We start from the raw sequence: 11,117 nt of genomic DNA on the forward strand, positions 1-11,117 counted from the left end.
CTAATCTTTTATTCTTCACTTAGCATTTTTTTCATTTCTTAAGAATCAATCTATAGAAAACCACCAAGCAACATGGAACCTTTATTTTAATGTGATTACTGTACATCTGCAGTATTGGAGTAATCCTTTTACATATGGAACTAGAAGAAACAATGACAAAACCAAACTGGCATTTGATGTGAATCCACAGGAGTTTAAGCTTCAAATCCAGCTAAGAAGTTTGTTACAATCTCTTTCAGCTTTGCATCTGACTCTTCTGAGATCTTTCCATCAGTCCTATTTGAAAACAAAAGCAGATCACTTGTGACCTGGGCAAAAATTCAATGACTAACCTCATTACAGAATTCAAAAGAATTTTAACAAGAGTTTTTATTTTAAAGCTTACAAAAAAGGCGACATCAGTTGTGTTCATACCTGATTTTGCCCAACAGGGCTTGATGTTGGCTGATGACGTGAGATAAGAAAGCATTCTCAAATTTTGTGATCTTGCTGGGCTCCAGCTTGTCAAGATAACCCCTGACACCCGCATAGATAACAGCCACTTGCTCTTCAATAGCCATGGGAGCTGAAAAAAAAGAAAGTAAGTTGCTCAACAAATGCATGCCATTGTTTCCCAAGTTAGAGAAACTTATTTTTTCCACAAATTATTAACATGTCTCCATAGATCACCAAATTTCACAAGCAGAAATTCCATATTAGTACTCCTTCCCACCTCCCTGGAGAAACAGTTATTTCCTCTTATTGGTAAGCCTTGCACTTATTCCATGAGCATTATACATCACCCAACAGGATTGTTTTGGGTATAAATAACTCGCTGAACTTTTGTAAGAAGATAATATGTATTTTTTGGCTGCACCACATAGCTTGCGAGATCTTAGTTCCCCAACCAGGGATAGAAGCCAGGCCCTTGGCAGTGAGAGTACAGAGGTCCTAACCATTGGACCACTGGGGAATTCCCAACGCTAACATTCTTTATTAGTTACCCTTTATTATTTATCAGTTATCTATTAGTTATCCCTTGTGGCTCAGCTGGTAAAGAATCCACCTGCAATATGGGAGACCTGGGTTCAAATCCCTGGGTTGGGAAGATCCCCTGGAAAAGGGGAAGGCTACCCACTCCAGCACTGTGGCCTGGAGAATTCCATGGACTCTACAGTCCATGGGGTCGAAGAGTTGGATATGACTGAGTGACCTTCACCTTCAACATTCTTTTAAATCTGCCAGATTCCACACATATATAGCCAAGAAGGCAACGGTGGGGAGACATAGAATCTACTATGTCTTAATTTCCAAAAGAAAAGTATTATTATACCCTTCCTAGCATTTCCGCTGAAATAATGACTGTACTTTAATTAAAACAGATTATCAGTCACATTCAAAAGGCAACATCTTTAATCAAAGGTAATGGCACATACTACAGTTTGTAAGAAGCTATGTGATATTCCCAGGTCCTAACATAGAGTAGGAACTTGACCAAATGTACAACTCACAATACTGTCCTTGCTTCAGCAGCTCAGTCAAACGCACACCACGACTCAAGAGTTGTTGAGTGGCAGCATCAAGGTCAGAACCGAACTGGGCAAAAGCAGCAACCTCACGATACTGAGCCAACTCCAGTTTCATGGTACCTGCCACCTGAAACACAGAAATGGTTAACTTAAACAATACAAAAATACTTCAGTGACACAGACCACAGTACAAATACATTTTTATTTTTAACCTAATGACAAAGTGATACAAATTACCTGTTTCATAGCCCTGGTTTGGGCAGCAGATCCAACACGGGACACAGACAAACCAACATTAATGGCAGGGCGGATACCTTTGTAGAACAATTCTGTTTCCAAGAAGATCTACAATGTGAGGAAAATACAGAGGCATATTAGCAAGCTTAAAGAAATCTATTATTTTCACAATTAAGTCACTATAGCAAAAACTGAATCCCCAAAACTGAAGAATGCTAAATGGCTTCTTATCCTAAAGAGCTCCTCAAATCTTTCACAACTCAAAAACATCCCATATATTCCATTGCTGAGATGAGGAGATGTGAGACGCAAAAAAATTAGGTACCATATTTACATTAAAACTTAAATTGGTGAAGTGATGTGATCTCTCTAGGATTTGCTTCAAAATTACACACAAAGGAGAACCGTGAGGAAAAAGCAAGAATGACGTATACTATACCATCAATACATAAATAGGTGGGATGTGTGGGGTTTCATTATACTATTCTCTTTACAATTGAGGTTTTCCATAATGAAAAGTAAAAGGAATTTAACAACTACCAGTCTCAATTACTGCCTTGAAATCACCCAAAGTGTTCACACTTATTTAATCATAAAAATAATACCTGTCCATCAGTGATGGAAATGACATTTGTTGGAATGTAAGCAGACACATCACCAGCTTGAGTTTCGATGACTGGTAGAGCAGTCAGGGAGCCACCACCAAAAGCATCGTTCATTTTAGCTGCTCTCTCCAGGAGTCGGGAGTGCAGGTAGAACACATCACCAGGATAGGCCTCACGACCCGGGGGTCGGCGGAGCAGCAGAGACATCTGACGATAAGCAACCGCCTACAGTATAGAAAAGTGTTCACCTATTAGACAGGAGCTACATTTGTCAACTACCACATACAAACATATAAACATGTCTAAAAATACATTTCTTTCGACCTGTTTGGATAAGTCGTCATAAATGATCAAAGCATGTTTGCCATTATCCCTAAAATATTCTCCCATTGAACATCCAGAATAAGGAGCCAGGTACTGAAGTGGGGCAGCATCTGAAGCAGTAGCTGAAACCACAATGGTGTACTTCATGGCATCTGAGAAGAAAATAAACATTAAGTTTTACGTGATTATTAATACTGTGATTTTACATTAGAGCCTACTAAAATAAAAATTAAGCACTTTACTACTGTCATTACTATTAAGATTACCCAGTCTAATAGCTTCTACTTTAAAGAAACTAACAAAACCTTAAGTTTACTGCTGCTTTATACTACTGATATAGTTTTTTACTTATTACTTTTTATTGACTTGTATTAGAAATCTGAGTTCATTAGGGAGTAACTAAAATCAGACTTCATTATAAGCATAAGCTATTCTAAGATTTGCAGCATGCCAGATAACCGCAATGAGGCTGAAGTTCCTTAATACCTGCATCTGTAAGTCTCTTCACCAACTGGGCAACAGTGGATCTCTTTTGACCAATAGCAACATAGATACAGTACAGCTTCTTCTTTTCATCAGTTCCATCATTGAATCGTTTCTGGTTAATGATTGTGTCAATAGCAATTGACGTTTTGCTTTAAGAAAAAATAAACATAAACCTTACTAAGTACTTCAAAGAATTCCCCAACTTAAATTCCACTACAAGTTACTCTCATATTACAGTCTACTCTCGCCGTATAGCCAAAGTATTAATATCTACCATTCCAAGTCTAAAAGTAACCTTTCAATACAGCATGTTTTAGTTAGAACTTTTAACAAGCTGTTAAGTCTTTACCCAGTCTGTCGGTCACCAATAATCAGCTCACGCTGACCACGACCAATCGGCACCAAGCTATCCACAGCCTTAATGCCAGTTTGCATTGGTTCCCGCACAGAGATTCGAGGAATGATCCCAGGGGCTTTCAAGCCAACTCGTCTTCGGGCCTTGGAACCAATTGGACCCTGTTAAACAATAAGAAGAAACCCCAGAACAATCAATGTGGCTCTTTGTTTTGAAGCTACAACCAAATCCCATAAATGTTAAACCTACCTTTCCATCAATGGCATTACCAAGGGCGTCGACCACACGACCCAGCAGCTCCTCACCGACGGGAACATCGACAATAGCCCCAGTTCTCTTCACAATATCTCCTTCCTTAATGAGTTTATCATTCCCAAACACGACAACACCAACATTGTCAGGCTCCAAGTTCAGAGACATGCCCTACACAAAAGACATAATTGAACATCCATGAAGCCCGAGTGGCACTTCTTCCCATATACCTACACTACCTATGAAAATGGAAGGGGGAGCAATAACAACTTTTCAGATCTGGTTCACTTCTATTTTTCCACAAACAATCTTCAATAAACACTTGTCAAGTTCCCTTGAATAATCAGAGTTTAAAATTATAAGCCAAACATGCACCTTACCACATCCTCTAAAACCTAAAATAAGTAAAGAAATTGAACTGCTTAAGCTTCTTCCACTGCATTTCCTTTGACAAAGGTTTTTGAATGGGGTGACCAGTATGAAGTAAAGTGTCAGGGTCAACCAGCAAGACACGATTTATATCTGTGAGAACTCTTAATCTCTTTTTAAAGGTTATCTTGTAAGAACCTATATCCAGCAAGTCATTAAAAAGTGAAATTAAAAGCTACCTAATCAAGAACAAATCTGTACAACAGTGCTGGGTCATCTCATTGTATTTCAAAATGGTAAGATTTTAGATCCCTAGCTCATACATAATCAATGCAAAAAGGCTAGTCCAGGAACTGAATCAGGTCAATAAATAAAGCTCTCAAGAATTACAGAGTAAATATAGAGGAGCACCATGGAATAGCATTGCAGGTACAAAATCTTTACTCTAAATCTCTAATGTTCAACAGAGTAGCCACTAACATCACATGGCTATTTAAAACTGAAATTAGTAACTGCCCTGTTACCCAAGTCAGAGAAACTTCCGTAGTTACCATAACCATATCTATAAAACATTTCCATCATGGCAAAAGTTATTTCAGACAGTATCAGTCTGGACTCCTAGATCTTAAAAGTTAAAAGAAAATGAAAATGAGTTCCTCTATTTCAGCCTAACCTTTCAAAGATACACACAACGATAGATCAAAGGGTAAATTTTTAGTCAAGGTATGAGAGCTACCAATAAAACATTTGGCTCCATAATTAGTCTTTCACACCAACAGGTTCTTTTTCCATACTGGACACCAGCCAGAAGACCAAGATGATCTTTCCCCCATCTATGTGATTAGTGGATAATTCTACTGCCCCTGGTCCACCTGGATATCATACTCTGCTTTTGTGAGAGAACCCATGACTCCTACAACTTTGATTTCTCACCTTACTGGCTATGATAACCTAATAGAAAAAAGCACACTTCTATTATTGGTGATTCTGATAACTACACCACTAGATCACCTCTCAACAACAGGTCTACTCCTAACAAGAAATACAAAGTTAGTGACTTCCAACTTTCTGCCAAAAATGAATTTAACTAATCAAGTGCTTTTGTATAGAATGATAGCTACAAACAGACTTGAACTTTTCACAATCTGGTTGAAGATTTACCCAATTTTATATTTCAGTGCTAATGGTTATAACTTATGCGTAAATCAGTCCAGAGGATAAAAGTTTGGCTAACAAAAAAATTTATTCTTTTCACAATCTATAGTAATGACAAACACAAAATCACTGAAGCAGATTCAGATTCAAAGTTTAAAAAAAAAAAAGTGACACAATCTCTGAATTACTAAATAACTGAAGAAACACCAATGCTAAAACTATAAAATTTTATTTTACAATTTACCTTTAAACCTGAAGAAAACTCTACCATTTCTTCTGCTTGAACATTTCTTAGCCCATGTACCCGGGCAATACCATCACCAATACTTAAAACACGCCCAGTCTCTTCAAGGTCAACAGAGGTATCAGCTCCAAGAATACGCTCTTCAAGAATAGAGGACACCTCAGCAGTGCCTATTAAGAGAGGACAATTCCATTACAAAAAACAGCCTGGTCCAAAGATCTTTTCAAAACTCATTTCCCAACAACATATAAACTATACCTGTAATCATAATAATCAAATTATATTCTAAAATTAACATTCTTTAAAAAAAGCTTGATACCTACCACTATGAAAACAAATCCAAGTGACTGAGAGAAAACTTATGAAACAAACATAAACCAGGTAAGGAGCTAATCAAATTAAGCAATATCTCTAAAAAAAATTTTTTCTATCTCCTAATTCTTTGGTTTAATCTCTTAAGAAATCTGAAACTTGAATTTTTTGGCTAAATTCTATAAAAAGTATATCTTAAAAGGCAACCGCTTAGGAATTCCCTGGGAGTCCACTGACTAGGACTCCGAGCTTTCACTGCCAAAGGCCCAGGCTCAATCCCTGTTGGGGTAAGTAAGATCCCACAAGTCACTCAGCCAAAAACAAAACCAACTGTTTAACAAAATTTAAGTACTGGTAGCCCTTGCATTTTCAAAGTTCATTTATGTCACTTCCCTTTGACAAAAATGGGTAATTTCTTCTTCACACTTTAATCATTTCAGCCAAGGAAAAACTTCATTAAAATGCCCACTTTCAAATAGTGATGGAAACCTGTATTTCTCCCTTTCAAGGGAAGCATGTACTATATTCCTCATCTTGGCAGACAGATGATACCTAACTGTATTTCAAAAGCCCTGATGCATATCTCAAAAAAATTTCCCAACCTACAGAATCTTAACTTTATCTCTTCATTTCTCTATTGCATTTACAATGTGCAAATTCAGACTGCCACGTATAGGTTACCAGTTCCTGCTTTTGAAACACATAAAAATTACTTATCTTTTCCCAATGTCTATTAGGAAAGGGTTCATAGGTCAGAAAGGAGCCTACCACCTGACATATACTGATATGGACCAAGAAGTATTCATTATGACAAAAAAAGAACTGGTGCTCCCATCAAGAGAAATAAATAATTATAGTTCATTTCACTAGAAGGGAACCTAACAAAATAGAGCTAAATGGCTTATTATGGGTTCAGAATCTAAAATCCACAGTAACTAAAATTGAGAGAAAAAAATTCACTAATGGAAAAAAATCCAAAAAATATTCCCAGCAGGTATGTAACCTACGTAACATTTTTCATTTAGTAACAAGGTAGCAAGTGTGGCCCAGACACAGAAACAATGACTTACCAGTCTTCTGAAGACGAGAGTTAGAGGCATGCAGGTTCCTTGCAGCAATGAAGGATGATCCCAAAGCATTTTTGGAGACCTAGTGCAAGAAATTTTCTTTAAAAAAAAAAGCACAGCTTAAAAAGCAACCGCTATACTAACGCATATATATGGAATTTAGAAAGATGCAAATGATAACCCTGTATACAAGACAGCAAAAGAGACACAGATGTATAGAACAGTCTACGGCCATACCACCCTGAACGCGCCCGATCTCGTCAGATGTATAGAACAGTCTTTGGGACTCTGTGGGAGAGGGTGAGGGTAGGATGATTTGGGAGAATGGCATTGAAACATGTATGTTGTCATATGTGAAACGAATCACCAGTTCAGGGTCGATGCATGTTACAGGATGCTCGGGGCTGGCGTGCGAGATGACCCAGAGGGAGGATAAAGGGAGGAGGGAGGTGGGAGGTGGGAGGGAGGTTCAGGAGGGAGAACTCATGTACACCCGGGGCGAATTCATGTCAATGTATGGCAAAACCAACCAATATAATATTGTAAAATAATTTGCCTCCAATAAAAAATAAATTAATTAAAAAAAAAGCAACCACTAACAAAGTATCTCTCCTTTTAAAGGCACCAGATAAATATTATTTTGACTTTAAATGTATTTCAATTGAGTTGTGGAAATCCTCAGTTTTATAAACTGCTTCCTAAAGGGGCAAATCTCAATAGATTTTCTATTTTAAACTTAAAAAGCCTCTAAATGTTGAGTTTGGTTAGAAACTAAGAGATATGGCAATATGCACTTTGTTTTAAAAAAAACTGCCTTCAACAAATCTTGCAGGAATCCGGACCCTCCTTCTACATCTGTGGTTGGTCAAGGCATATTCTGAAGACGTTCCCTTCTACAGGACTAGGATAAATGTCCTTGAGTACTTCTTTTTTTGTTGTTGTTAACAGAAATCCAAGATGTTATCAGCGGTTGTGTTAGGGCATTAAATGGCCAACGAATTTATTTGGCCTTCCAAACTGAGATTACTCTGAAGATGAAAACACAAGTAAACGTCAAAGCGTTTACATAACCTTTAGGTGTTATGTCCTGAACTTCAAGGGATTTAAGTAATGAAGGGCACTGACCTTCACAAGAATCTCCCAACCTATGTTCTATTTTACTTGAGTTTTCAATCACTATCATTCCTCAAGGATGAAATCTTAGTGAAAGCACCTCCAACAAAAATCTGACAGTCTGAGACAACTTGGAAGCCAGCTCCTCCGCTGTCAGGGTGTCGCCCGCACTGAAATGCATATTTGCACCTGTACGGTGTTGTCACGATCGTTTCACTATTCTGCACTAAGAGATCGCACATTGAAGCATTCAGAAAGGCACCTTCATTTATCGCTTTTCTCTAAATCGACCTCGGGAGGAGGTGAAATGCCGGGGCCTGCTGACCTTCACGCAATGCTCCCTACCTTGCTTCAAGCCGGGCTGACAACAGTGCTCTGACCTTCAGCGAGGAAGTCCGGGGAGTCAGTGGGACCCAGGCTCCCCGTTTCGGAGCAGGCCTCGGGAAACGAGCGCCCCAGCCCTGACCTTCATCCAAGGCCCCTCTCCGGCCTCTCGGACGAAGACTGGCATCGTCCCGAGGCGCCATCTCCAGACAGCGCGAAGGTCACTGTCTCCCCGGCAGCACCCTGCACCCCCCCGCACCGGGCGAGCAAAAGAGCGCTTCGCCGACAGCCCAGGCCAGGCCGAGCGGCCCGCGGGGCAAGATGGCGCCGCCCGCCACGGCCCCTCACCCTCCGCACAGAAAGAGAGCCCGAGCCCGTGCAATCGCCACCCGCCGCTGCCTGGACCCTCCCTCCAGCCAGCCTCCCGTGCTCACCAGCCCGGCTCGCCGAGGGAGGGCGCGGGCCACGGCCGCGGCGACGCGCACGGACAGCATCTTCGCAGCTCCTCCTCAGGTGCGTCCTCCGCAGCCGCAGCCTCGAGACTGACTGGGACAAAATGGCCGAGCTGCGGGGAAGGTCAAAGCAGTCAGCCCACGTGACCCGGATGTACCGCCCCTCGCTCTCACCCCGGACACGAATCTGCCAGGGTGGTGGCAGGGGGTTAATTACTTTCTTCCTTTAGGTATATTTTTAGATTTTGAACCTCCAAATGACTGATTAGACGTTTGCCAACTTCGACACAGGCACTGGTTACATATTTACTTTGATGTTTATCATCGACCTTGTGGTGGTTGCCCTGGGCGACCACATGGTTACAGCGGAACTGGCTTAGAAGCAGTTTCCAGGCCGCATCCCGGTAGAAAAACGATGCTGCCGTCACCTTGTCCTGGGGCGCAGTTGGCTAGCTTGACTATCAGGGGGGCTGACTTTGGTGTGTCCCGAAGATACAGCTATTAAACCTTGGTGATGTGGGTGCAATGGTTACTCCTCTTGGGCGTGTAGGCAGCACAGCATTTCCTGCTGTGGATTTATCTTCAGATCGCTAGCCACACCCCCAGAAACTCAGTCAAAAACTGAGGGCATGCTGAACGTTTGAAAAGCACCCACACTGTGATAAGCTCTCAAATTGAAGAATCGTAGTTCTTTTAGATTCGATCTGAAAGAATTTTGTATGCCAATTAGGGCAATGTTTAACAAGCAAAAATTCGAATAGAGTGGTTGCTAATCCTGGGAAGAATGGTCCAGAATCACTCCAGAGTGAGCGAGGGCTCAATTTTTCCTTTAAAAGTAGCTATTTTCATGACCGTATAGAAACTACTTTTTCATTTGAAGTAAAACGACAATGATGAAAACAACTTTCTATAAATACCCAATGAAATCAGGGCAGGACTTTTGCTGCCCCCAAGGAGATTGTGTGTGTGTGTGTGTGTGTGAGAGAGAGAGAGAGAGAGAGAGAGATACTGAGATAATTGTGAAATGTGCAGAATTTGGATTGGGAAAGAAAATGTTAGGTATTTTGTGATGCTTGTTCAGTCCTATTGGACTGCAACCCCATGGCCTGTATCCCACCAGGCTCCTCTGTCCATGGAATGTTTCCAAGCAAGAATACTGGAATAGGTTGTCATTTCCTCCTCCAGGGTATCTTCCTGACCCAGGGATCTTCCCAACCTAGGGATCAAACCCCGTGTCTTTTGCGGCTCCTGCATTGGCAGGTGGATTTTTTTTTTTTTACCACTGTGCCATTTTATGGAATTTTATGATAGTGGAGAGTATTTACATTTACATTAACTTGTAGCTGTTTTGAGAAGGATCTTTTGGCTTCTTCCACCAAATCTGGCTTATACCCCAAATCTTAATTTGGGTTGGGCATATGAATATCTGGTTAAAAACAGTCATGTCCTAAAACAGTTTGCAAATATATAATCACCCATCCCTTTATCTAATATCCTATTTCCTTTTCAAGGTGAGCCTTGAGTAAATATGACAGCCCTCCTGGGAATTAGGGGTAGGAATAGGTAAAATTTGGGTTTTTAAAAATAAAGTTGAAGGATATTTTGTAAAATTTGTAGTGATGAAAGTGGACAAAGGGCATAAAGATAACTTCCCTACCCTTATCTGGAATTTAGTAAATGAGCGGATACATATATGACTGAAACAAAAAAGAAAAGAATAAGAAAGCCACACAGTATGATATAGGCTACTTACTAAAATTTCATTGAAAAGTTTAATCATTTAAAATATACATATTACTTAAGAGAAAGATATTTGGTGCTAAGTGATCCACAATTTGATATTGAAACATGTCACAGAAAGACTGAAAGCAAAAGGAGAGAAAAGGGGGCAGCAGAGGGTAAGATGGTTAGATGGCATCACCGACTCGAACACAGTTTGAGCAAACTCCAGGAGATAGTGAAGGACAGGGTAGCCTGGGGTGCTGCAGTCCATGGGGTCGCAGAGTCAGACACAACTTAGCGGCTGAACACCACCACCACCACAGAAAGTTGAGTACATGACCTACTTTTCCTGATGTAATAGTACACTATAGGAGGTTGTGCACAGCAGCATGGTATAATCTGAGGAGACTGAAACACCCAACTGGAGTCAGAGCACCATGGTCCGATTCCAGGTCTACCACCTAATCTTGGTCAAGTCATATACTCCATGTGTGTGGTTTTAATGAGAAAATAGGTAAAATAATGTGTGCCCATCTACTTTGCAGGATTCCTGTAAGAATGAAACAAAAATAGGAAAACACAGAAAACTATA

General features: G+C 40.4%; 1 protein-coding gene across 1 annotated transcript; it reads right to left on the reverse strand.

Moving 5' to 3' along the window:
- Nucleotides 1-64: 64 nt before the first annotated feature.
- ATP5F1A (ATP synthase F1 subunit alpha) lies at nt 65-8,941 on the reverse strand. Its single transcript, XM_055417290.2, has 12 exons — nt 8,786-8,941; nt 6,918-6,996; nt 5,536-5,705; nt 3,765-3,938; nt 3,510-3,676; nt 3,161-3,309; nt 2,675-2,826; nt 2,351-2,575; nt 1,746-1,853; nt 1,491-1,635; nt 415-565; nt 65-276 (listed from the first exon to the last, which is right to left on the reverse strand). The coding sequence occupies exons 1-12, from the start codon at nt 8,843-8,845 to the stop codon at nt 195-197; spliced, it is 1,662 nt and encodes a 553-aa protein (XP_055273265.1). The 5' UTR covers nt 8,846-8,941; the 3' UTR covers nt 65-194.
- Between the last annotated feature and the right edge of the window lie 2,176 nt (nt 8,942-11,117).

This window comes from Moschus berezovskii, chromosome 28 (assembly GCF_049115385.1).
Source record: "Moschus berezovskii isolate FMDL1 chromosome 28, NW_MosBer_1.0, whole genome shotgun sequence".
NCBI lineage: Eukaryota > Metazoa > Chordata > Mammalia > Artiodactyla > Moschidae > Moschus > Moschus berezovskii.